Here is a 26,271-nt window from a genome sequence, read left to right as displayed (position 1 = left end):
GGCATTATCATAAGGTAGCTTTATTAAATTCCCTTACTTTCTAAAAAATGATTACAAAAAGGAATACTTCATTTAAGTGTAATACTGTCTTTATGGACGTACCGTGGTTGGAAAGTGAAGTTAAAGGTCATGAATACATGTGAGAAGAGGATGGGGACAAAGGTAGGACCCCCTGTAACCTACTAGGGGTACCGGGGGACAGGGGGATAAAGGGACAAATATGGATTTATCTGAGTATGTGTATGTGTGTGTGGGGTCAATAAGCTGCTTCTAAAAGCTTAAAATAAACATACCCGCTGGCTCCTGGCCAGGACACACAGGCACACAACTCTGTACCGCTTCTCAAAGCTGCTCAAATCTGCATACAGTCTTCCAACAGATACCAGTGGTCAGCCTGAAGCAACTTGGGTTTTGTTTTCTCTTCAACTTGCACACACACACACACACACACACACACACACACACAATCTGGGGTGCCTCCCCCCTTTGACCATCCAAGCTCTTATGTCTTAGGTACAAAATCAAGAAGATTTTGATTCCTTCAATCAAAATCAAAGCAAGCCAGACTCCATCAAGCCAAGAAACCCACTCCTCTAGGAGAGAAGCCAGCATTTCACTTGATTGAATTAATGGATGAGCACTCAGGGTCTGTCTGATCTGTCCTCCGGTGTCTGCCTCCAACCCTGGTGGCTGAGCTGAGAACTGGACAAGAGAGGGCAGGACACCTATTAGCTAAGGGTCTTACTCCCATCACAAGGCACTTTTCGAGGCTTGGAATCTGTCCCTTTTCTTTCTTTGGTTCAACGAAAGATAGGAACAGGAAAGAAAACCATATTGAGATTCTGGGGACAAAACAGGCCATGAAGGAAACTGTGTGTCTGGCTGGCGAGCCCCATTTCCAGCAGGCTCCGTTCCAGGCAGCTCCGGAAAGCCTGTAGGTTGTTAAAAAAAACCCAGCTGGCCCTTGTTTGGTTTTCGGCAAAGCCCTGTCTCTTTCAGTTTGTGCTGGGAGCCCTCCGGGGGCAGCCAACTTTTAATCGTGCACACATGGGGTTTCTGGAGCCTGCCCCATGCTCTGCCAACAAGCACATGCCCTGTTTTCTTTTTCTTGAGGAGAGAGATTCTGGAGTCCGGGGAGGATGAGGACGGCCTGTAACCAAGGTTCTAAGCCCCGGGACTCAGCAGCCACACTGGGAACTAGGTTCATTTCCTGTCTTCAGGTTTGAAGGATTTTCTAAGAAAATATTTGCTGGGGCCTCCATGCGGGGAGGGTTCGGACTGCGGGGTAATTTCTTGATATGAACTGCTCACACATCTCAGCTGCTGGGTCCTGAGCCCCCCGCCAATTGAATGGGGGCGGCAGTGGCAGCAAGAAAGCAGAAGGAAGGACTGAATTTTCTTCCCCAGGTGACAAGGACAGAATCCATTTTGTGAAGAGACCAGAAGAAAATTCCCCCAAGAAAGCCGTCTGGGGGAAGCAGACAAAATGCTATTATATACCAGACAATTAAATGCGGGGTGGGGGTGGAGAGAAAGGCAAGGGGAGTGTTAAGCCACTCCAGACGCCACCCGTGCACAGTAACATTCAGGATTAAAATGAAAATAGGCAATTCCAGTGACTTTCAAATTTGGCAACAAGTTAATATGATGTCCCCTCTCCCCAGACAATTAAAAAATACAGTCTTTTTTGCTTTCACCCTCCTCCATCCATCATTGCCAGCTGATTGTTCTCAGTGTTCTTCACAAACCCACACCCCAGCGTCAGCTACTGGTACCAATTTATATGAGCTGCTTTGAACTGGGGCACCAGGAAAAACCTGCTTTAAGCTGCAGTCTTGTCACTGTTGGGAGCTCCTCCTGGGAAGCAGAAGAAAAACCCACTTGCCTTTGAGACTTGGACCTTGGTGGGTATGAGAAGGGGCTGGCCAGGGAGGAGACGAGGGACGAGGGAGAAGGGAGGAGGGGCAGTTTAATCTGGGGCCAGCTGGTCCCCCTCACGGCTACTCTTCTGCGGAGGATGATGCTGGACTTTCGTCATCTGACATCGGGGCAAACTGAAATGAGAAGCAGAATTCCTTGCTTGTCATCCTTGCCTACGAGGCACCGGCTTTGTTGGCTGGCCCCGTGGCTGTGGTGAGTGAACAAGAGGCCATGATCCCTTGGCCTCAAGGAGGCGACATTGTCAGGGAGATGCCTCAAAAAAGTAAATAAATTAATACAGTAGAGGATTTTCATCAGAGATAAGGGGTGGAAGGGAATGAAAGTGGATAGTGGGTTGTCAGAGAAGGGGACATCTGAGCTGAATGAAGCAGAGGGGCCAGCCAAGGCGATAGAGGAAGGCATTCTGGGCAGAGGAAACAGCCAGTGCAAAGGCCCTGAGGCAGGCGCAGTGATAAGGCTAGTGTGGCTGGAGCTTAGTGAGGGAGGGGGAGAGGAAAGAGCGTGGGGGGGAGGTGAGGGCGGTTGTGCAGAATGACTGGCTTTTCCTCCAAGTGGGATGGGACCCCTGGAGGGCTGTGAACAGGAGGGATGTGCCCTGACTCAGGTGTTCACGACCTCTGGCTGCTGTGGAGAGAACAGACTGGAGGGGCCAGTGAGGGTGGCAGCAGGGGGACCAGGGCAGAGGCAATAGCAGTGGTCCAGGTGGACAGTGATGGAGGGTTGGGGTTCCTCCCTCAGGAGTCCGTGGGCCCTGGGACCACAGATCAGTCATCACCCAGCCTCATCACCCCCATCTTCCCGTTGAGGAAACCAAGGCCCAAAACTGATCCCCAGGTGATCCCGAGCACCATGACTGAGGCCCAGGTGTCCTGACACCCTGGGGAATGAAGCCAGAAAAACTCTGAGCCTCGGAAGAACCTCGGAGCCAGGTGGAGATGGATGGCGTATGTCTCCACAACCTTCCCTCTCTTAGACCATTTGGGAAATTGTTTTGGTTGACACCCACCATGCCACCCTTGAACTTGGCCCTAGATGTTCCTCGGGGAGGCCGGGGCAAGTGCAAGGTGGACATGAGGAGGGGGAGGTGACGCTCCTGCCCAGGGTCTGGGGTCAGGCTGACCCCAGGGCCTCTGTCTTTTACTGGCTGTGAGACCTTGAACCAGGGATTTAACCACTATAAGCCTCATCTTCCCCACCTGAAAAATGGAAATAATATTCGTACTTTATGCAACTGAATCGGGTTATTGTGGAAGGTTCAACAAATCATGCCTAGTAGGCACTTAGTATACAGTCCATCAGACTGGAAGTACTTGTCTCTTCCATCAGACTAGAAGGGCTTTGTCCTACATCAGACATTTAGGACACAGCAAGTATCAATATCATCCTCCTCCTGTTATGCTTCTGGAAAAGCGTTTTGCTAGCAGGCAAGGTTTTTTTTTTAAAAAAACAAAACAAAACAGATTTCTGTGGTCAAATAAGAGAAATGCTGGGTTAAACAGGCTGGGTTTCTTTACAGGGTTACTCCTCATGGCCTCTAATGCACTGACATGCTTCGCATGAAAGCCCAAGTCCTCACTGGCCCACAAGGCTCTGCATGATCTGTGGCGTCACCTCCCTGCCCTCATCTCTTCCCACTGGGCTCCTTGATGCCCCTTAAACACACCAGGCCTGCTCCTGGCTCCGGGCCTTTGCACGGGCTGTCCCTTCTGCCTGAAGAACCACACAACTTGCTCCCTCACTTCCTCAAATGTTGGCTCAAATGTCACCACTTTATCAAAGTCTAAAATGGTTCCTCCGTCGGTCACCATCCCTCTTACCCTGTTTTTTTTTCTTTTTTTTTTAAGGAGGGCGCAGCTCACAGTGGCCCTTCTGGGGATCGAACTGGCAACCTTGGTGTTATTAGCACCACGCTCTAACCAACTGAGCTAACCAGCCACACCCCTCTTCTTCTGTTTTATATTTCTTCCCAGCACTTACCAACCCCTGGCAATGATATACTAATTTGCTTATTGTGTCTCTTGTTAGAATGTCTGCTCTATGAGGGCAGAAGCTTCTGTGTCTTGTTCAGTGCTATGACTGCCAGGGTCTGACACAGTGAGTGCTCTGTAAATGTTTCTCAGATGAGTGAATGGCGAGTAAGAGCATGCATCTGGAGCCAGAGAGATCGGGTTCAAATACTGTCATGCCAACCATGTCATGCAGTCTCAGCTCCCCATGACTCACTTCCTCAGGGGGGAACCATGAAAATTTAACAAGCTTAACTATTAAGTCCCTGGCTCAGGTCCCATACACCATCAGCTCTTCATAAACATCTGTCCCCTCCCAGAGCCCCCCACCCCCTGCCCTGCCAGGGTGGAGACTCACCGAACACTTGATGTTCATGCGGGAGTACAGCATGGACGCAATTTCACTCTGCCCTGCATCTAAGGCCACCATCAACGCTGTGCTCCCGTCCTGTAAAGCATCCGTTGTTACGATTACACCCAGCACTGTGCTCCCACCCTCCCTGAGGTGCACCGGGGTGGGGACTCACGCGGTCAGTGAGCGCGATGTCACAGCTGGGCACGGCCAGCAGCAGCCCCGTGATCTCCTTGTGGCCGTGCTCGCAGGCGCACATGAGTGCCGTGGAGCCGTCATCATCTTGCACGTTGACGTCTGCCTCGCAGGCCAGCAGAGCTTTGACCACATCCACCCGCCCGTGGCTGACTGCCAGCATGAGGGCTGTCTGCCCTGCCTGGGCAGGGCACAGAACAAGCTTATGGACCACGCAGGCCCCGAGGCATGACACCCCTGCTCCAGAACCTTCCATGGTTCCCGAGTACTCTGATGCTAACGGCACCCCCACTCGCTGGCCTCCTTCTGTATCTCAAACAGTCCGATTTCCCACCGTCCAGCCTTGGTACTTGCTGGTCCCTCCTCTTCCTGCTGTGTCCTTCTCACCCCTCAGGTCTCAGCTTAGATGCCTCTTCCTCAGGGAGGTGACACTTGCCTCCCCATACCCACACCCACCTAAAGCAGAGGCCTAAGTCACAGGTGTAAACATATGTACAAATTTATCGAGCTAAGATTTGTACACTTTTCTGTATATAAGTTGAACCTCAATAGAAATTATTGCGGTTCATCAGTGGATGAACAAACAAATAATATACTACAGAATATTATTCAGCCTTAAAAATAAATGGAGTACTAATGCATATTACTGTATGGATGAACCTTGAAAACATGCTCAGTGAAAGAGGACACATGACTCCATTTATATGAAATACCCGCAATAGATAAATCCATAGAGACAGAAAGCAGACTGGTGGTTGCCAGGGGCTGGGGAGGGAGGATGGGGAGTGCCTGCTAATGGGTGCAGGGTTCCCTTCAGGGGTGATGGAATGTTCTGGAAGTAGACAGAGGTGATGGTTACACAACATTGTGAATGTACTAAATGCCACTAAATTGTACACTTTAAAATGGTTAATCTTATGTGAATTTCACCTCAATTAAAAAAAAAGTAAACCACTAAAAAACTATTTTTAATTAAAATAATGAAATCAATAAAAAAAGGAACCAGGGTCTGCTCCTGTTATGCACCCTCACAGCTTCTTTCCTTCACTGCGTTTAAGCCGTTGCAAATCCCTCTTCTTTGCACTGTTCCCACTGGATCCTGGCTGCCCTGCGCTTCTGCCTGGACATCCGTCCACACGCTTGTCGCCACCATAGTCTCCCAGCTTCCGTTCCCCAACATGCAGCCAAAGGGAGATTTCAAACCAGAAAGCAGGCCACGCTACTGCCCTGATCACACGCCCCTCGTGGCTTCCCGCAGTCTCCGAGTCCAAACCCACTCCGAGCCTCTGCGCTGCCTGTAAAGCTCGTGGCTCCAGGGGCCCCTGGCTGGCTAGTGAGCTTCAGGAGTGTGGGGACCATGCCTGCGTGTCCACCATTTGAGCCTCCCCGCATCCAGCTGCTGTCCAATGAATTACCAAACAGGATGTGGGACGGTGTCAGGTTAAGAAAGGCTGAGGACCCCTATGTTCTCCCTCACCCCCATCCCACCCTGTTTCCACCAGAAGGTCCTGCAACTGAGGCAGCCTGGGTAGGTCATAAGAAAGGGGCTCTGGAGTTAGACACCCTGAGTTCAAATCTGCCCCCTCTAGTTTGAACTTGAGGAAATGATCTGCTTCTCCGAGCTTCCATTTCCTCGTCTGTGGAGTGGGGACTCTCCCTTGGAACGAGATCATGCCTCGGCTTGGCACATAGCCAGGCCTCAGTACATGGGAAGGGCTGCCCAGGTCTGCAGCACCCAGGGCCCGTACCTGGCTGGCTTTGGCGTTGACATCTCCAAGCCGAAAGAGCTGCAGGACAGTCTCGATGTCATCCTGGGTCTTTAGGGTGGCCAGCGCGGTAAGCATGATGGGGCTATAGCCAGCGCGGTTCTGCTTGTCCACCTGGCAGACACCTGCAGGGAGGGAGGGGACAGGAGGATATGAGCCCTCCGACCAGCTGATGCTGGCCAGGTCTGCCTCATGGCTGGCGGAGGGTCCCCGAGGACAGCCCACATCTCTGCCATCAGAATGGGAACCTTGTTTCACTCTCCCATAATGAACATTGGGCATTGTGTCTCCTCCATCAGTCTAGGTGTGGCCTAATTCCTCCCTTTTCTTAGACTGAGAACCCCATTCTGCCCCAGGGTGTCTGTCTCCATCGTGTCAGCCCGTTAGATGAGTGGCTTCTAAAAGTGGGGCCTGTGCCTCCTCCATCAGACTGGGGCCCCCTGACATTGGCACCCACATTGGGGCTGAGAGTAGGAGCTGTGTCGCCATTGATCTGGAACAGCCAGTCTCCTTGAGTTTGGCCTCTGCCTCCATCAGACTGTGAGCCCCACCTCCTTCATCAGACTGGGACGCTGTATTCCTGGTCAGACTAGGGAAGGGCCAGTGTTTTCTTGCTGAATTGAGGACCACATTTCTCTAAGCCCCGGACTGGAGGCCATGTCCGTCCCTCAGACTAGGGTTGCAGAGGTGTGGCCTCCAATATCCAAGGCTCCTTGCAGATGATGGAAGGGCCTCATGTTTTCCCTAAGACCATAGCTGCCCTTTCCAGAATACTGAGGCTACAGGGAGAGCCTGTGTTGCCCCACCAGACTGGGAGGCGAGTGTCTCTTTCAACAGAATGGGAGGGCAGTGGCTCCCTCCATCAGACTGGGGAGGTGGCATTTCCTGCATCTGACCCAGGGTAGTGCCTCCCCCATCAGAGTGTGAGGGTGGAGTTTCCCCTATCGGACTAGGAGGGCAGTGTCTTCCCCATCAGACCATCAAACCAGGTGGCCGCTGGCCCACTCCACCGGGCCCGCCGTGCTGCCTGGCGGGGCTCACCGCTGCCCAGCAGCTGCCGCACCACCGGGAAGTTGGCATGGGAGACGGAGTAGTGCAGCGCGGTGTTGCCATTGCTGTCGGCGATGTTGACCACGTAGTCCAGCAGCCGCGCTGACATGGCTCGGAACGTGACGAGGTGGCGCCGTACAAGCTCAGGGTGGGCGTCACTGCGGCAGGCCAGGCGCAGCCACTCCTGCAGCACTGTGGTGTAGGCCACTTTCTGGATGCAGGTCAGGGAGGAGAGGAAGGGGCATGAGGGCAAAGCCCCAGGTGGTGAGTGTGGACGCCCCTGTCCTCAACCAGGGCCTTGCAGAGGGAGTGTGGGCTCCCCACCCACATGAGCCCCTAGAGTGAAGTGTCATATCCCCATCCTGGACAAGGACTCTAGAGGGAAGTGTAGACACTGCAATTGAGATCTGCCCCTTAAAGGAAGATGTGAATGTCTCTATCTCAGGTATGACCTTTGAAGGCAAGTGTAGATACCAGGAGAGGGAAATATGCCAGCTCTTTCCCGGAAGCCCCCAAAGGACCAGAAACCAAGGCCCGATTTGCCGGCAGGAGATAATCCTTGGGCCCCACCCCACCTCCCTGGTCCCTCTCCAAGGCCCATGACTCAAGCACACACCCCCCCCCCCCAAGCTCCAGGGTGCCCCCGAGACAGGCACAGGGGACATTGCAAACAAGGAAAAGACAGTTGGGTGATGGGGAAGGAGCCCCCCCCTCCCAGCCTTGGGGCCCCACTGTACCAGCTCACGCTCAGTGAGGGCGTTGGGGTTGTCCAGGTACTTTTCCAGGGCCAGGCAGGCTGAGATGAGGTCAGGGCTTAGCTCCATCCTGCCAGGGAGAGGCAAGGGGGTTTACCTGGGGAGTACCCATCTCAGCCTCTTGGTTTTCCCTACTTCCCACATCTGGCTGGGTGCGCAGAGAGGGCCTCAATGCTCTCCACCACGGCACGCACCTAATCCCGCCAGGGCTCACCCAAGTGGTGGGCCCTCAGATGCCCCCTTCACCAAAAACACATTTTAATACTATACCCCAAGGAGCAGACATGAGAATACACAGACCCTAAGAGAAACGGGACACACAGGCCACAGTTTATTTCAACTGGTCAGTGGCAATGGAAAATCTTTTCCCAAGGGCAGATTTTTCATCAGGGGAAAAAAGAGATAAACAGGATCAACCTGTGGGGCAAAAATGTCCCAGAGAAGGTGGGTAGCTGAAGGACAAACTTTGCCTGCCCTCTAAATCCTAACCCAACAGCCCAAATTGCCCCCTTCAGGCCCTTCAGCAAAGTCTCCAGACCTTCAAGATGCCTAGAAGGAGAAAGCACTTGTTCGCTAGTTCAGACTAAGGTGTGCATGACTGATTGGCTGTTCCCTCGAAAGGCTTGAATGGTGGGATCTGAGGCAGTGGTCACCCCACACACACCCCTGCGCTGTACCTGAATCCCTCCCATTCAGAAAACTGACCGGATCTCCTCCTCTGCATTTGATTCTGATGCCCCCTCAGCTGTGGGCACGTGCTGAGACTCCCGAGATAGCTGGCACTCCTCCCGGCTGGTACTGGCCACTGCAGTCCCTGTGGGCCTGAGCTGGGGGGCTTCGGCCACACTCAGCACCCTTTCCTTGGGTTCTGGGGCCTCGTTCTCTGTGCTCTCATTGTCCGAGAAGTTCTCTGCCGTGCTGGAATCCTCAGAGGAGGACTCATACCTGGGGAGGAGGGATGGGCAGGGGAGGGAAGATGCTGTAGATGGGACAGGACATGGTAGTGGAGGGGCACAGCTACTGGGCTTCTCTGGACCTGTTTCCCTACCTGTTAAACGAGGACAATGGTAGTATGGACCTCACAGGGCTACAGGAACGGGGCTCATAGCACCTGGCACAGTGCTCGATAAACATGAGCTGTGATTGGGATTATGCCGTAGGGAGCGACACTGCTTTTCCCTTCTACCATTTGGTACCGGCCACATGCTTCGCTCCTTACACAGGTGTTACTGATTCAGAGCCTCACCCCCCTGCAAATGGGACCCCAAAGCTTCTTGCTTCCTCTAGACAAAGTCTAAGCTTCCTGGCATTTGAGGCCCCAAACTGTCCCTGCCCAATGCACTCCATGCCTCCCACTTCTGAGCCTTTACTCAGGCTGTGCCCTACAATAGGAGAGCCCTCGCTCCCTTCTCTTCACTTTGCCAGCTCCTACTGTGCTGCAGCACATGTGTCCCCTCCTTCAGTGACTGCCTTGGGGGCATCCATGCCTCTCCGAGATCCCTCATTGCTTGAGCATCCCCATTGCTCCAACCACCGGAGGCCCCCTGGCGCGGGAGCTTCATCAGGGCAGGGAGCTGAGCCTGACACCTTCCACGGGTCGTGCAGCACAGCGGTTATAGCACAGGCTCTGAAGCCACACCACTGCGACAGACTCCTGGTCACTGTGTGAGCTCCAGCAAGGCCCTTGGCTTCATCGTGCCTCAGTTTCCTCATCTGTCTACTGTGCTTTAGTTAAATGAATGAATCAAAAGGAGGGGCTTAGACCAGGCCCTTGGTACGTTCTTGGGCTCGAATGAACCAAGGAACAACAGGGATGGAAGCTGAGGAAAGTGAGGGGAATGGGATAGGGGCTCCTCTCACCCGCCATTGACCCCCACGAACTGGAGGCTCCTTCGGTGGGCCTCAGAGTCTGCAGGCTCCTCTTTCCGCTTCATGATGGAACGCAGGCTCACCGGGGGCCCGCCTAAGGGGAGGAGTGGTGTCACAAGGGGCTTCCAAAGTCAGATCCCGTGTCTAGGCCTCCTGTGCCCTGCCCCTCTTGGCAGTTACCCCCACTTGCCTGCACCTTTGGCCTCCTCTGAGTCACGTGAGGCTGCTTGCCTGGTGGGCTCCCTGTTGATGGCATCAAGGGTGGGCACCTGGCCTGTGTCCTTCTTGGGCTGTGCCAAGGAGGCCACTGCAGACCCTGGGGGTGCTAAGGATGAGTCTGCAGGAACCTGTGGGAGACCTGGAGGGGCAGGAAAGAGGCACTCACCGTGGGTAACAACAGCAAAGCAACAGTAATAATAACTGCTTCCTGGGGCCAGGTGCTTGGAGAGCTAATTCTTGTATTAGTTCATCAAATCTTCCCAGCCCATGAGAAGTTGGACTATTACAGCTGAGTAAACTGAGGCACAGACAGCTGGCCCAAGGTCACCAGCGAGTGAGCAGCAGAATCCGATTCCAACCTCGGTTTGTTGTCTGCCCCACAGCTGGTCAGGGAAAGGGAGCACCCTGTGACCCCACAATCCTGGCTCGTGACCCTCCTGAGCATACTGACTGTTGTCTGGAAACAAGGTTTGATCACAGCCGAATGTGGTGGTCACTATAGAGAATCGCAACTCCTGGGAGCAAGCTGTGTGACCTCAGGCAATTCACTTAACCTCTCTGTGCCCCAGGAGAATGACATTCCTACTTCCTGGCATCTTGTGCAGACTAAAGAAGGTAAGGTGGGATGAAGAGCTTAGACCAATGCCTGCGCATCAAGAGTGCTTGAGAAGCATCTGTTAATTCAAGAGAACTGTTAACTATATTTTGATAAAACTTAATATGATTCTTTTTTTTTTTTTACAAAAGCAGGTTATGCTGTAGGATATCATTTTTTATCTGGCCCCCTTTTTTCCTTCTTTACTTAATTTTAAGCAGATGTTACTTTAATAATCAGAAAAAAGAAACAATAAGGCTCTTGGAAAATGAAAATTAAAACCCCACCCAGGCAGTTTCAGTTTGGGAAAATGAAAAGGTTTTGGAGGTGGGTGGTGGTAATGGCTGCACAGCAATGTGAATGTACTTAATGCCACTGAATTGGACACTTAAAAATGGTTTAAATGGGAAATCTTATGTTGTGCATATCTTACAACAGTTTTTTAGCAAACCCACCTAGGTTGGTCTAAGGACAATGGTGATTTTGTGGGCATCAGACAGACCCCCTAGAGGCCTGTCTCCTCTGGGAACAGGCTGGCAGGAAGCTCCAGCCCTAGGTCACCAGCCTGGAGCGAGAAACAAAAGTTGAGTCGCCACTGTGAGTGGCTGTCCAAGTCTCCGCACAGCTCAGGTCCCCCCAGGCCACATGCAGCTTCTGTGTCACCACTTTCCCAGGGCATCCCTTTCCTGCCACTGGCCAAGGGCTTTGCAAACCAATTCATTTTAATTCCTTTTAACAGTTAAGACTTTTTTGACATACACAGTAACTACTTCTTCCATTCCGTGGGGGACACTCAACTTGACTAAATACTTGGGACAAGCACACAGGACAGACGAGACCCTTGGCCATGAATGCATGTGACAGCACCCCAGCCCGGGGTGTGGCCGGGCTGGGCCAGGCTGACCCAGAGTCAGAGTTGAACTCAAGTGGGGGCCAAGAACACACACTGAATTTTAACATGAATCTCCTGTTTTTTTTTAAAACAAGCTTGTCACTAAATTCACATCAAACAAACAACAGCACTATGAGGCCAAGTGGAATGTGTCTTGAGGCAGATGGTCAGTTTGCAATCGCAGTGAATGCCCCAAACTCAGGGCTCCTGATTTAAACACCTCAGAGAGTAACAAAATCAGGTAAAGCAACATTATGCTGAGTGAAATAAGCCAGGCAAAAAAGAACAAATACTGTGTGATTCTACTTAAAGGAGGTCCCTAGAGGACTCAAATCCATAGAGACAGGAAGCGGAAGGGTGAGTGCCAGGGGCTGGGGGAGGGGGATGAGAGTGAGTGTTTAGTGAAAACAGAATTTTACATTAGAAGACGAGAAAGTTCTGAGGATGGATGGTGGTGATGGCTGCACAACAGTGTAAATGTGCTGAATGCCACTGATTTGGACACTTAAAAATGGTTGCAATGGTAAATTTTATAGTATATGTATTTTACAACAATTTTTTTTTAAATGAAAAAAAAAAAAGGAATAGCACCATGGTCCATTCCGCCCCTAGAGAAAAGCAGGCCCTGCCTCCAAAAGCTAGGGTGGCTCCTTCCAGCATGAGGAGTTCAAGGTCAGACACTACACTGCTAAAATAACAACAACAATAATAAAACTGATATTTATTACTGTTATTCCACTGGGGGATGGGGCAAACTGATAACAAAATTTATATGGAAAAACTAAAGTCCAAAACCAGCAAAGACAATTTTACAAAAAAGATCAGAGATGGGAAACCTGGCCTAGGAGAGAGTAAAACATTCCAAAGTCACAACAGTCCAATCACAGGGGCATTGTTGTGGGAAGAGATGAGCCAAAGGAATAGAGGACAGAGAGCCCAGCACAGTCCCCTGAGGGAACTGGGGGGAAGAGCGGGGTTTCTACAAACCAGTGGTCGAGGGTGGGTCTGTGGTGTTGGGGAAAGCAAGGTCCCCTAGCCAAGAAAAATCAAGCTGGATCCCCATCTCATGCCTTACACAGAAAATAAATTCCGAAGGACTAATATGAAGGTACAACTACAAAGCCACAGGAAGAAAATGTAGCAGAATATCAGGGGCCTCAGGAAGGGGAAAGATTCCTTTAAAAATTCCTCAAAGCACAAACCATATATGAAAAACACGAGGTGATCTTATGTATATGTGGGATCTAATAAAACTGAACTTACTGATACAAAGAGCAGATTGGTGGTTGCCAGGGGCAGGGGGCGGGACGGGTGAAGAGGGTCAAAAGGTATAACCTTCCAGTTATAAGATAAATCCTGGGGATCTGGGGATGTAACAATGTGCAGCATGGTGATTATACTTCATAACACTGTATTATATGTTTGAAAGTTTCTAGGTGAATAGGGCTTAAATGTTCTCATCACAAGAAAAAAAATTATAATTCTGTAAGGTGATGGGTGTTGACTACGCTTATTGTGGTGATCATTTTGTAATATATACATTTATCAAACCCTTAATTTGTATACTTTAAACTAATACGATGTTATATGTCAATTATATCTCAAAAATGGAAAACAATTTAAAAAAATACAATGGGTTTAAGTATATCCAACATGAAGATTTCTATTGGATAAAAACTAAAAAAACTTATAGACAGTTAATTGACAGAAGAATACAGTCAGGGGGAAGACATTCACAATGCTAAAAAGGGTAAGTGATTATTGTTCTAAAATAGGAGTAAACAAACTTTTTCTGTAAAGGGCCAGATAGTAAATATTTTCTCTATGTGGGCCATAAAATCTCAGTTGAAAATGGTACAAAAGCAACTCTAGACAGTATGTAAATGATGGGTGTGGCTGTGTTCTTACAAATTTGAATTTCATATAATTTTGCTCCTCACAAAATGTTACTCTTCTTTTCATATTGTTCAACCATTTAAAAACATAAAAACTATTCTCAGCTTGTGAGCCATATAAAAACAGGCAGTGGGCTGGATTTGGCCCGCAGACTGTAGTTCACCAACTCCTATTCTGGGATACACCAGGAACTTCTCAAAATTGCCCAAAGAAAAATGGACAAAGCCTACAAATAAGGAATCCACAGAGGACTCTTATTAAACATATATGGTAATGCCCAACTTCATCAGAAATCAAAGAAGCGCAAATTAAAACAAGGAGATACCACTTTGTACCAGCATCAGATGGGCAAACAATTAGATAGATAAAACTGTATATTGGTGAGGATGTGGGGAAATGGGCACCTCAGACCCAAGCAGGGCTGATGGGAGTGTGAACAGGGAGAGCTCTCCTGGAGAGGATCAGACAGAATCTTGAAACTGGGCATCTCCTGAAGCCCAGTGACCCTACCAGAGGGGGCAAGTGAGGATGGCCCCAGCACTGTTCACAGCAGCCAGGAGTTGGAAGTAACCCAGGTACCCACCAAAGGGGGATCGGATAAGAAAAGTGTAGCATATACTAGGGCATTAAAAGTGTCAAACCAGATTTATAAACATCAGGGTGGAGAGTTCAAAACTAGTGGGAACAGAGGAAAAAATAAGAAAAGAACAAGATTTATTTTTCCCTAAAGTACAATACCATTTTAGGAAATTAAACACAGGGCATATTTTTAAAGGACACCCAAATAAGCTTCTGGAAGGTGGATTGCCAGGAATGATATTGAGGTGGGGGTGGGAATTGATGTGTAAATGGCACAGAGATTGACAAACTATGGCTCTAGGGCATGGTTTTTACATTTTTAAATAATTGGAAAAAAATTCAAAGAAGGATTCTATTTGGGACAAGGATTCATATGGAAGTGAGATTTCAGTATTGACATGTGAAGCGTTTTTTGGTATACATCCACTCTCACTCATTCATTTATATCTAGATTGTTTATGTATGCTTTCATGCTACAAAGGCAGAACGGAGGCACCAAATTCATCAAAATGTATACATTAAAAATGTGCAATTTTTTGTATATTAAGTATACCTTAATAAAGCTGAAAGAAAAAAAAGAACCCAGCAGCACTGAGTCATTGCAACAGAGATCATATGGCCTGCAGAGCTGAAAATATTTACCAACCCTCATCATTGAGGGTGGAGACAAAGGTGAAAAAAAGAGTAAAACGAAAAAACAGAGGTGTGGTTGCCATGAGCAGGATTTCATTAACTCAGGTTTGGGATCCTTAAATCCAAAGAAATCATTAAAAATTTAAATTACTCAGCCACCCAGTGCAGGAAGGGAGTTGAGCCGCGCGCGCGTGTGTTTGTGTGTGTGTGTGTAAAGCAATTTGGTAACAGACATCAAGGTCCTCAAAAATGCGCTTTTAAAAACCTGTGCTGAAAAAAACAGATCAGAGGACATAAAAGGTTCCTGCAGAAGGATGTCTGCGTGGCACTCTTGAGAGTAAAGAGATGATGTGGCTATTTAAAAAAGCACATCCAATAATTTTTAATAACATGAGGAAATGCTCCTCGGATAATGTTAAATCAAAGAAATCAAAGAGTTTAAAACCTGGCTTTGAGAACCGTGGGCAAATCCTTTAACCTCCCTGTGCCTCAGTTGCCTCATCTGTAACATGGGGATTAAAAGCACTATCCCACTTCATAAAGGTGCTGGGAAGTTAAATGAATTAAAATATGAAAAAGGAGTCAAATAATGCCTTGGTCTGCAGTAAGGGCTGCCTAACTGCTTTTAAAAGTAAAATAAAGCAAAACGACTAATTCCACCAGCTTCGTGTTATGAAACTTGAAAAATATACATTATTTTCTGTGTTAAAAATTTCAGAAGGAAAGAAGCATAAGTGTTGACAGCAGCTGCGTTTGGGCTGTGGTAGGTTTATGGGGGTTTTATTTTGTGTTCTAGATTTTTCCATACTTCCCAAAGCTTCCACAAAGAATACGACCTGCTTTCATATGAATATTTTGAACAAGAGCAAAGGAAATTTACAAGTCTTGGAGAGACCCCACAGATGCACATGCCCCTTCTCCCACTGATCTCTGTGGGGTCTTTGCCAGGTGGAGGGATGGGACTTGGGCGTCTCCAGGCCTCTAGTAGCCCTAACCTACCTTTGCTACCCTGAGGGGAAGGCTGCCACTCACCCTCCCCACCCTTCAACTGCAGTGAGCAAATTCTATATGGCAGAGTTTGGGCTCCTCCTTGCCTCCTCCTCCAGGGAGCCCTCCCTGACCTACGTATTTAGCTGACCCATCTAAGCAAATACATGCTGCAAAAACTTGTCAAGTCCTTGTAGTATCTCACTTTATTTCCCATATTGCTCCTCCCCAGTCTACGAGCCCTGTGGGACCAATCCCTGATACTATCCTGGACCTTGCTTCTCTAGCCTCCTCCTATTCCAGCTTATTCAACATCCATGCCCCTCCTCACCTCCGGGCCTTTCCCCCTGCTGTGACCCCCCCTCCCAGAACACTCTTCTTCCCACCTCTTTGGCACCTGGCTGCTTCTTTCCTTTCACACCTTGGTTCAAAAAGCCAACTAACTCATGAAGCCTCCACTACTTATCTGTTGAGCACTTGACCCGAATTGATGCATTTAAGCCTCACATTAATCTGGTGACATCAGGCTGGCAGGACCCCCTACTCTATAAACATTTGTTGAATGAGTACACATTGAAATGAATCAGCACACACCAGTTCCACTCAAGCAAGGCAGAGGTTGGGGCTGGCTGCAAGAGAAGGTGAGACACAAGGAAGAACTGTCGGGGCTTGCACAGGGTGGGGACATTGCTATGTCTGTGGGTCCTGCAGGAAGGAGGCCCCATGGCTGCCCTGGGAAGCATGTCTGGAATGGAGGTTGCCTCTCAGAGATCCCAAGGTTAGGCCGGGCGGGGTCCCTGGCTGGGGGCCAGAGTCACAGGGCTGGGTGTTTTGGATGGATGCAGAACAGAGGGGTGGTGCCCGGAGCTGGCCAGGAACAACATGAGGAAGCAAGAAAACACAGCTGGGTCGGGTCCCCACCCTCCAGCTGTGCCCTCCAGTCCCACCACGGGGCTCTGGCCACCTGACATTTGATGCTGGGATGAGGACCTGTGACCCACCTCTGAGGCCTGCTGTTCAGGTCAACCTGAGTTTAGATCCTGGCTCATCTATTCCATGGCTGTGTGACCCAGGGCAAGTGCAGCTTCTCCCCGAGCTTTAGTTTCCCTAACTATAAACAGAGTTGACCTGAAAATCATCAGCAGAAGCAGCAACAAGCACTGATTGAGCACTTACTTTATGCTCTAATTCACAAGCACCCTAGAGGTGGGGACTATTATGCCATTTTACAGACAAGGAAGCTGAGGCCCAAAGAGGTGAAGCTGCTCACCCAGGGACACAGCAAGAAATGGAATTTGAGCCCAGGATGTCGGGCTGCACAGCTCCCCGTCTTTAGCTCCTCCATGGGTGAAACACTTAGCACAGCACTCCATACCAGGCTGGTATCCGATAAAGAACAGCTGTCATTATTATGAGTCATTCCGGCAGCTTTTCCCAGTAGCCTCAGGGCGGCGGTGGTGGACAGCTGCCATTCTGCACATCCCACATCCCCTTTCTTTGCATGAGGACTCAGCACTTCCTTCAGGGAGCATCCCCTTCCTCCCTCAGGACTTGGCCATAGGACTTGGGTAGGGCTCCTGTACCCTTAGGATGCCTCTCACTGCTAGGCAGTGAGGGACACAGTGATTAGCTTGGTGTCAGGCATGTGACCCAAGTCAGCCAATGAGCACCACCCCTGGAATTTTTATTGGCGCTATTTGGACTGAGGGGCTCTTCTTTCACAGAGCTGTAAGGGCAGATGCCAAGAGCAGTGGGGCCACGTTTGCCTGCCTGAAACCTCCAGGGTGCACAGAGGAAAAGAAAAAGACTTAGAGATTTCAGGGCACCTGGATACAGCTATGCCTGAAGCTGTCACTACGTTACATGAACAACACACTTCCCTTTCATTGCTTAAACTGGTCTGAGATTGGTTCCTGCCACTTACTGAATAAAGAGGGAAGAATTTTTGCCCAGCAAACCAACAGCCTTGGGGACCCTCCCACCAAAATACCTCCTGTTTTCTGGACACCTACAATGTGCTAAACCTGAGGACAAAACCTTAACAGATACCCAATTTCTCTGCATGGTTCCTACTGCACTGAGTCGATGACACAATTTTGTCCCCTTTTTGCAGATGAAGAGACAGAGGCTCTGAGAGGGGCAGCAGTCTATCTAGCAGAAGGCCAAGGCTGGGGCTGGACCCTGCTGCTCAGATGAACAAAGAGGGACCCTCCACCACCCTCCCTGGCCAGTTATGGCTCACCTGCTGCCCCATCGCAGCTTCGCTCTGTGATGCTGATCTTCTTCACCAGGTGGATGTTGCCAGTGGATGCAGAGGGCGCGGGGAACACTGTCTCCACCACCTCATGGCTGCGGAACACAAGGGGGCTCTCTGCCCCTCCAGATGTCACCAGGGCCCGCAGACCTGCCCCGTAGGGCTCCAGACTCTGGGCCCGCTGTGCAGGGGCCCCGGCAGCTGTGCTGGCTGCCACCTCCACCTCCCGCGGCCCCTCCACCACCCGGACAGTGTCCACGCGGACTGGGCTGTCCGGCGATGGCCAAGCCTGGGGCTGGGGGTCAGCCTGCCGGGCCTGAGCTGCCTGCAGCTCCTGGAGCGCTTTCTTGAGCTGGGTCTCCAGCACAGCGACCTTGGCAGCAAGGGCTGCCTCCCCATCAGGAATGCCCAAGTCTCGCTCTCGGACCCAGGTGCCCACGCTCCGAGTCTCAAGTGCCACTGGGTCCTCAGGGGGCTCAGGAAGGTCGAGGCAGAGCTCGCTGCGGCCCCGGGCCCCTGTGGGGTGGCCCAGGAATTTCTGGCTCTTGAGCTGCACCGTGAGCTGCCGCTTTTCCTCCTGCAGCACTGAAAGCTTCACCTGGAGCACGGGGATCAGCTTCACCTGCTCCTCTAGCTGCCGCAGCTTCCGCAGAGCACCTGCCATCTGCTCTCGCACATGGGCCAGGTGCCCGGCACTGGGTGCCACGGGGGTGGACAGTCCTGAGCCCCGTGGCGTCGGGGGTGGCAGCCCCACGCCTACCAACGAGCTGGTTGAGCCGGCGGCGCTGGGTGTCAGGGAGCCCAAGCCAGTGGGTGCAGCCGCCTGGTCTTCCAGGCGGCGCCGGGCATCCAGCAGCGTGCGCTCTACACGGGGGTTGAAGCCGCCACGGGCCTCCAGGGCGCCATACTGAGGGTAGAAGCCTCGGCCGCAGTAGGAGTAGGCCGAATGCCGGCTGTCCCCACTGGCGTTGGAACACAGCGACTCGGTGCTTGTCCACCAGGAGCCAGGCCCTCGGGGTAGCGAACCGAGGCGGGGCCTGCGCTGCACAGCCACGCGGCGAAGCGTGTGGCCCTTCTCAATGTCGTCCACATACTTGAGAAAGTCCAGGTCCAGGCGGTAGCCATAGGGTGTCTCCACGGAGTAGGGAGGGTCGGTCTCCTTGGCAGGGAATGCGGGTGGAGAGGCTGGGCCTGGAGTCCCTGGGGCAGGGAGAAACGCTAGCACCTCTGAACACTGCTGTCCCCTCTGGGGGCAAGACTGATGTACCCCGGAAAGTCAAGGTTTATTTGCCCAAGGGATGGGAGCCCACGGGGGGAACTTCCTGCCCCCCCCAGGCCCTCACCTGCTCCTCTGTAGCTCCAGTCTCAGACCCCCCACCCCCCACAGGACAGGGCCTGGTCTCCCTCTCAGACTCTCCAGGGCAGAGCCAAATTCATCCCATTTCGGCCCTCAGAGCAGGGCTGTGTCTCATCCTCAACCCCCAACCCCAGGTGGGGCCCTATCTCTCCCCCCAGCCTTAAGCCCCAGGGCAGGTCCCTTTTCCCTCCCTCAGGCCTCCAGGACAGGGCCATCTCCCCTCAGCACCCCCACCTCCAACCCCTGGGCAGGGAGGGCTCTTTCTTCCCCAGATGCCTGACCTGGGAAGGGGGCTGGCACGTGCAGGACTTGGGCCATCCTCTGGTCTGCAGATGCTCCTCAAGAGTCACTGGGAGACCCTGAGTCAGACCACCTGCAGCACAGGCTGAGGCTTACCTGGGGAGCGGGGGAGATGGAGACTGGAGTCAGGAAGGATCTGCAGGGGAAGGGGAGGGAATGTGCCCCCCCCCCAACTGTTCCCTCCAACATCCCTCTTCCCTGGTATGGGACCCTCTCATAGGCATACACCCAGCCTGGCGGTGGAAAGGGGTGGGGGGCCCCACGGCCTGGAACAAAGAAACCAACCCTCATAGCCTGCCGGCACATCTGTCCAGCCCCTGGACAGGCTCCAGCTGTTCCCATAGCCCCGCCTCCACAAGGCCCCCAGCCCAGGGGCCCCAAGCCTTACACGCTCCACCCTTCCTGCACCCCCTCCCCTCAGTCCAGGCCAGGAACTGGTTATAGGGGCTGAGGTGGGCAGGGGGCTGGGGTGGTAATAGGGGGACAGACAGCCTTCCTGCATGGATCCGATGAAACAGAGAGACCCAGGGACACAAAGAGAGCTACAACTCAGGGTAGAGCACCCCAAAACAGAGCCGGGTCAGGCCAGCCTGGGTGGGGGGGTGTGTAGGGAAAGTTGTGGGGAGGCAACAAGGAGCAAAGCCTTTCCCCTTTATGGAAACAATTTTCTCTAAAAATAAACAGTTTCGGAGCCGGGCTACAGGAGAACTTCCTGCCCCCCCAGGACACGTCCGGCTGGGGGGGTGGCACAGCAAGGATAGAAGCCGGGCGGTGGCCCGGGAAGTCATGGGGGTGCAGGGAGGAAGTAAGAGGGGACGCCTGGAGGCTGCAAAGGGGAGGGACAATCAAGGCCTCTCACTAACCGACCCTGAGCCCTGGATTCTAGCCAGGGTCCTTTTGTCCCCAACACTCTGCCTGAGCTTACCCCGTCCTTTCTGCTGTCTGACCTCCAGCCACCCTGCTACAGAGGACCTGCCTTATTCCGCAACCAGAGAGGACCCCTTCTGGACAGCTGGTGCCAGGGCAGTGGGTACCTGGGAGGATGTGCCAGGTGGGGCACCTGCTGGGCATGAAGGCAGGGCTGGGGCTTCAGGGGCTGCGGAGCTCGTCCTTGTCTCACACCCTGCGTGTCTCTTGCTTAGCGTCTTGCTTTATCTCTCTCTCATCTTGGTCTCTCTGCATCTCTCCACATGTGTCTCTCCACGTCTCTCTCCACTTCTCTCTCCCTGTCTCTCCTCGTCTCTGTCCTCACTTCTCTGTCTTGCAACACCTGGAACACATGGTCACTGATTGTAGGAAATTTGGCTTTGCCCCTGCCTGGAGGCTCATCCCCTGTACAACAGATCAGAAGTATTTTCTGGAGACCCGAGAAATCCTGGAGGCAGGAAGCAGGACTGGAATATCCTGTGGGGGCCCTTGGAGGTGGATAGGGGTGGGGCAAATAATAGTAAAAACTATCTGGGCAATTCATTTAGTCATCAGACAACCCCATCAGGTGGGTAGTTACCATCGTATTTCACAGATGGAGAATCTGGGGGCACAGAAATGTGCAGTGACTTGCCCAGGGTCACTGGAGAGTAAAGTGGCTGGTCCCGGATTCGAACCTAAGCCTGGTGGATTCCCCTACTGTGGGCCAAGCCATCCTCACCCCCACTCCACATCCCTTTACCCATTTCCTATACACAGAGACTGATGTCTGGGGGTCTCCAGCCACCTGACTACCCTCGCAGAGGGCAGGTGACTCCAGAAAGCACACTGGGGCTGGGGTGAGGATGTCTGGGGCTGAGGCCCCTCTCCCTCTATGGAACCCCTGGGCGACAGGGGGAGGGCCACAAGATGACGATAGAAAGTAAGACAGGACACTTAAAGAGGAGACAAGATAGGGGTCTTAGAGAAAAGGAGCAGGGTTCGGGTGGGCTCGAATGTCCGACGGGGTCTCCTTAAAGCCCTCAGACCCGCCTGAGTATCTCTGGGGTCTTCCCGCCCTCTTCTAGCCTCAAAAAAGGGGGTGAGGAGGACGCCGCCCGTGCAGTGAGGGGCGGGGCCTGCGGGGTCCCCGGCTAATGGCAAACAGCTGCCGCTCCCCACGCTGGCCCAGCCGCCAGGCCGAGGCCCAGCCCGGCCGGACGCCCGGCCGTCTTCCCGCCGCCTGGGGCCTGGCTCTGGCCCGGCCGCAGAGGAGGGCGAAGGGGGACAGAGAGGGGGGAAAGAGGTAGAGAGGAGAAGGAGATGGGGGAAGAGAGGCAGAGGGGAGGCAGTGATGGGGCAGAGGGTCAGGGCGCGAGGTACAGATGGAGGAGGACGGGGCTGGGGGAGAGAAGCAGGGACGAGGGTCAAAGATGAAGACGGGACAGAGACGCGGGGACCGAGACACTCAGAAGTCCGTAAAGTTTGGGCTGAGATGGTGGAGTTGGAGGCAGCAGCTGGTAGAGACCCGCGAGGTCGCGCCCCGGAGTTGGGGTGGTGACTACAATCCCGATCCGGACTTGAACCCCGACCCGACCCCAGGTCCTACTCGCCTCGCGCGCTCCGGCCGCCGCGTCCCTGCGTCCCGCCGCCCGTGCGTCCTCCTCGCGCCGCCGCCCGGCCTCCCGGCCCTCCGCGGTAGCTCCACCCTACCTCGCCCCCTACGGGCTGTCCCCGCCCCTCATGACCGGCCCCGCCCCCCAGTCGCCTAAGGGCCGGTCAGCGGTTGCAGGGGATGAGGCCCGAGGACACGATCGCACCTGGACCGCAGGTGTGTGTGCGCGCGCAGGGGTGTCCGGCCATGTCCCCTCGCCTCCCCTCCCCGAGTCCCCGGAGCCAGGGCCCCCACCGCGGTCCTGCCCCGATGGCTGTAGCTGGGCCGCTGCGGAGGGCGGGAGGGGGCGGGGCTGGCCGGGGCCCAGCTCCAGGAGGGCGCGGCGGGAGGTCACCCCTCCCCCAGCCGGCCCAAGGCTGGAAACGGCCCAGCGCAGGCCTGGTACACGGTGGCCTGACCGCCGCGGGGCGGGTAGGGGGCCTGGGTCAGTGCGAGGCTGCACTGGCCGTGGCTAAGGCTTGGGCTCCATGGCCGGCGAGACCTGGGCTCCATTCCCAGACCCTACAATGCTCAGTGCCTCAGTTTCCCCATCTGTAAGGTGGGGTTAAGAATGTATCTACCTGATAGTGGTGCTGAGAAGATTCACTGACCATAAGCCAGGGGCCTGTGGGAGTTTCCCCAGGGCAAAAAGTCACGTGTCTTTTTAAGAGCCTTTTAGTACAGGGCTGGGCACTTAGCAAGGATTTAATAAATGTTACTATTATTCCCCATGTACACATGTGACATTTTCATTTGTGTGTTGCCTTCCCCACACCAGAACATCAGGCCTACGAGGGTAGACATTTGCGTCTGTTGTTACTTCTGTGCCTGGCACCCAACAGGGTCTCAGACTGCACACATGACCCAGCCCCCAGGGACCACACCACACAGGATGCTTATAAAAAACATTTTAAATTAAAAAAGGTAAGAAGTATCAGTGCACAGACAGGAACAGACAGACAGAGGTGATGGACCCAGCTCTGCCTGCAATGTGGTCACTCCCACGGCCAAGTGGGTGGTGGGACAGACTCCCAGAAAGGCACAGACAGCTGAGGCCAGGGTGCTGGTTTCTCTGGGTGTGCCTTCAGGCCCTGTGGGCTCAGAGGTCAGGCTTCCGGAAACTTGCTCTGTTCAAGGAGTTCCTGGGGGAGGAATAAGGTGGGTCAACATGGCCACAAGGCCCCCAACTTCATGGAGCTCCCAGCCTTCTCCCTCCTCCTCCTCTTTCTCCAGAGATCCTTCTAGAATCCTCTCTACTCCTTTCACATTTATTCTGATCTGGCTGTAGATTCGCAGATTCTCTCTTGGAACCCACCACTGGAAAGATGATATGTGCCCATTTTTATAGATGCAGAAACCAAGGTTCAGAAAGATGAAGTCACTTGTCTGGGAACTGACCCACCAGGATCTGAAATGGCTGCCCAGAGCATGCATTTGTGCACACGTCCAAGTAGTCACATGACCTGTCTGCGCCTGCCTCCTCTTGGCCTCTCTAGGGTGGGGGGCCTGGGTCAGGCACCTGAGACTGGCAGTGGTTGGTGCCAGTAGCTGGGGCAGGCGCTGGGTGAGCAGGGGCTGCAGAGCCTCCCGCAGGCGGGTGTAATTGCGCTCCAGCTCACGGTGGTACTCCTTCTGGTCCGGCCCAATCAGGGCCTTGTTCTTCCGCAGTGCATCCTCACACCTGAGGAGGGCCAGATGGCAGGAGGTACTCAGGGATTGGCACTCAGGAGAGAAAGCAAGACCAGAAGTGGGGGAGTCTTGAGGTGGGGTCAGGAGCTAGAATGGGGGTTAAGGTAGGCAGAGAGCCATGATGGGGGTTGGAGGAGCTCTAATGAGCAAAGTAAGGCATACTTCTTGCAGAAGTCCTTGAAACAGAGTCGCAGCTTGTTGTGATGCCTGAAGAGCTTTGGGTCTTCTGGGATCTCTGCCAAAAACACTTGGGCTACCTCTAGAGGACCCTGTGGAGAGAGAGGGACTTGTGAGGGTGTCTGCATGGCCCGTGGGGGTCTTCGGGAAGCCTGCATCCCCCACCAGCCGTGCCTGATTCACAGTGGGCCCCACAGAGCCCTGTAGCACCATCTGCAGCATCTTGGCATCGGGTGGGTCCTGCTCGGTGGCAAAGGCCAGCTCCCGTGTTTTCTTCTGCATGTCCTCGATAGCCACCTCCACTGGCGTCAACACTGTCTGCAGGGTCGGGAAGGGGCATGCACTGGCTAGGGCCTGAAGATATCCTGACCCAGGCCAGCCCAGGGTAGCAGGGGTGGGAGGGGATCCAAGCAGCTGTGTAATGAACAGTGTCTGGGGGCGTCTGCCTACATGGATCTGGCAGGATGGACAGCCTGGCTCAGCTGCCATTGTCTGGCTCTGGGGCCTTTGGTTTTGCTGTGGTCCAGCCTTGTGTCAGTTGGGTCTGGAGGTAAAGATTTGAGGCTACAGATTCAGGTCTGGAGGTTGGAGTTTGGAGTTCCCTCACTTCCCCAATCAGGGTCTGGGACCCCCACCCACCTCCTCCCGGTGGCACACGTGGATGCGAGTCTTGATGTAGGGGAAGGCATGGTCCGTGCTCAGCAGTGTCTTGCGCTTGTGTTGTTCGTGCAGCTCCCCGTGTGCACGCCCATCAGGTGTGAAGGGCGTGCAGAACAGAAAGGTGCGCAGCCCGTAGTTGCGGTCGAAATAGGTCACCCGGTCCTTGAGCTCATAGGTATCGAAATGTGGTTCCACATATGTGATCTGGATGTAAGCCTGGGGCACGGAGCTTAGGTGTGAGGTTCCCACAGCTCCAACATACCCTCCCCAGGGCTTGCAGGACTCCCAGTGGGACCCCAACCCTGGAGAAAGGGAATTGGGGCCTCCATGGATCTGGGGACTTTGTATCTGGGGTTCCCAGATCTCCTAACATCTGGGTGTTTGGGAATTCTCTGACGTTAAGGATTTTGGGGTCCCGGAAGGAGATAAACTTTGGAGTTTCCCAGAGAAATAGGATTTGAGGGTTCCAGGAAAGAGTACTTGGAGTCTCCCCAAATATAGGATTTCAGGGATGGTCGGGAGCCCTCACCTTCTGGGGGTCGAGCTTGGTCTTGTCCACGGGGTTCGAATCTTTGATAATCTCGACCACATCCTCCCCAAACCTCTCCGTGTAGAACTCCTGGGGACACGGGGCTGACTCAGGCTGCAGAGGTACAGCCCCCACTCCGCCCCAGGGCAGCCTCATGCCTGACCGACCCCCCCCACACCAGGACGTGCCTCCAGCCGATGTGAGATCTCAGCCAACTTCGTGATGGACGGCTCCTTGTACACAAACTCCTGTTCATCCAGGTCACCGAAACGGGCACCATAGAAACCCACACGGAAGTACGTTCCAAACACACGCTGGGGCTGTAGGAAGGGGCATTGTTGCCTAGGAGCCCCCGCTGGAGGTCCCCCTGCCCCAGAGATACGGGTCCTTGGGCCCCACATGTGCAAGTGGCGGACGTGGGCAGGGGAGACCCTGAGAATATAGTGGCATGGACCGAGATGACCACCAACTGCCTATATCCTCGCTCTTTCTCCCCAGTTTCTGTCTCCTACCTTCCCCAAATCTTCATCCTCATTTAATATCAGCCCCTAGATCCCAATATAAAACGAGGACTGGGGCTGTATTGCTCACAGCTGTGTTCTCAATACCTATGAGGCTAGGTATGCAGCAGATGTTCAATAAATGCTTGGGACCAAGGTTCTGGCTTCCTTGTTCCAGGGCATTCTTCCCCTCCCCAGCCCTAAGTTTGGAAGGAGGGACCCCACTCAACCAGAAAGGAAGGGGGTGGCTCCATGTTCACTCACCAAGACATATCCGGACAGAGCGGGGCAGGCACCGGGACATGGGGATGGGAACAGGGGCAGAGAGACAAAGTCATGGGAGAGGTCAAAGGTCAGAGCCCCCAACCTCCAGGGTCCCGGTTATGGTGCCTCATGAGAACCATCCCAGGGGCAGAGACCAGAGACCCAGGGAGGGAGGGGACTTACCCGCCCCACCCAGCCCACACCCAGCCCGCCTGCCTCAGCACTGGGTTCTTGCCATCTTTGGCC

The 26,271-nt window shown here is 53.2% G+C and overlaps 2 protein-coding genes across 17 annotated transcripts in view; both read right to left on the bottom strand.

The window, feature by feature from the left end:
• KANK2 (KN motif and ankyrin repeat domains 2) lies at window positions 1-22,304 on the bottom strand. Of its 7 annotated transcripts, none has more exons than XM_019744908.2 (13): window positions 22,166-22,304; window positions 20,681-20,916; window positions 19,628-19,742; window positions 17,978-19,189; window positions 10,125-10,292; window positions 9,926-10,028; window positions 8,771-9,010; window positions 8,048-8,135; window positions 7,302-7,521; window positions 6,243-6,385; window positions 4,475-4,675; window positions 4,306-4,395; window positions 1-2,054 (listed from the first exon to the last, which is right to left on the bottom strand). In XM_019744908.2, exons 3-13 carry the CDS (start codon window positions 19,662-19,664, stop codon window positions 2,001-2,003), a joined length of 2,556 nt encoding a protein of 851 aa, XP_019600467.2. In that variant the 5' UTR covers window positions 19,665-19,742; window positions 20,681-20,916; window positions 22,166-22,304; the 3' UTR covers window positions 1-2,000. The 7 variants fall into 7 exon arrangements, with proteins under 7 accessions (XP_019600467.2, XP_019600469.2, XP_019600468.2 ...); XM_019744910.2 differs by having other exon boundaries at window positions 17,978-19,180; XM_019744909.2 differs by lacking the exon at window positions 19,628-19,742.
• Window positions 22,305-23,099: 795 nt separating this feature from the next.
• DOCK6 (dedicator of cytokinesis 6) overlaps window positions 23,100-26,271 on the bottom strand; it is a 40,643-nt gene continuing 37,471 nt past the window's right edge. For 8 of the 10 annotated variants that reach the window (XM_074338164.1, XM_074338160.1, XM_074338161.1 and 5 more), the window contains 7 exons: window positions 25,450-25,575; window positions 25,262-25,351; window positions 24,712-24,948; window positions 24,247-24,390; window positions 24,058-24,164; window positions 23,726-23,887; window positions 23,100-23,348 (listed from right to left, as the gene is read on the bottom strand). In XM_074338164.1, coding sequence (XP_074194265.1) covers window positions 23,306-23,348; window positions 23,726-23,887; window positions 24,058-24,164; window positions 24,247-24,390; window positions 24,712-24,948; window positions 25,262-25,351; window positions 25,450-25,575 — 909 coding nt within the window. In that variant the 3' untranslated portion in view covers window positions 23,100-23,305. The remainder of the gene's footprint in view (window positions 23,349-23,725; window positions 23,888-24,057; window positions 24,165-24,246; window positions 24,391-24,711; window positions 24,949-25,261; window positions 25,352-25,449; window positions 25,576-26,271) is intronic. The other 2 variants (XM_019744904.2, XM_074338162.1) reach the window with 2 other exon arrangements.

The sequence above is a fragment of the Rhinolophus sinicus genome, linkage group LG07 (genome assembly GCF_036562045.2).
Source record: "Rhinolophus sinicus isolate RSC01 linkage group LG07, ASM3656204v1, whole genome shotgun sequence".
Classification (NCBI taxonomy): Eukaryota; Metazoa; Chordata; class Mammalia; order Chiroptera; family Rhinolophidae; genus Rhinolophus; species Rhinolophus sinicus.
The sequence above is the reverse complement of the archived record's forward strand: the minus strand, read 5'-3'. Positions and strand labels throughout refer to the sequence as shown.

What these genes read in the sequence shown, in the direction of transcription:
- KANK2 (XM_019744908.2), bottom strand. Translation starts at nt 19,664, where the DNA reads ATGGCCCAAGTCCTGCACGTGCCAGCCCCCTTCCCAG. An exon ending in CCCTCACTGAGCGTGAGCTG is followed by an intron (nt 7,522 to 8,047) that starts GTACAGTGGGGC and finishes ACCTGCATCCAG; the next exon opens with AAAGTGGCCTACACCACAGT. An exon ending in ACATCGCGCTCACTGACCGC is followed by an intron (nt 4,396 to 4,474) that starts GTGAGTCCCCAC and finishes GATGCTTTACAG; the next exon opens with GACGGGAGCACAGCGTTGAT.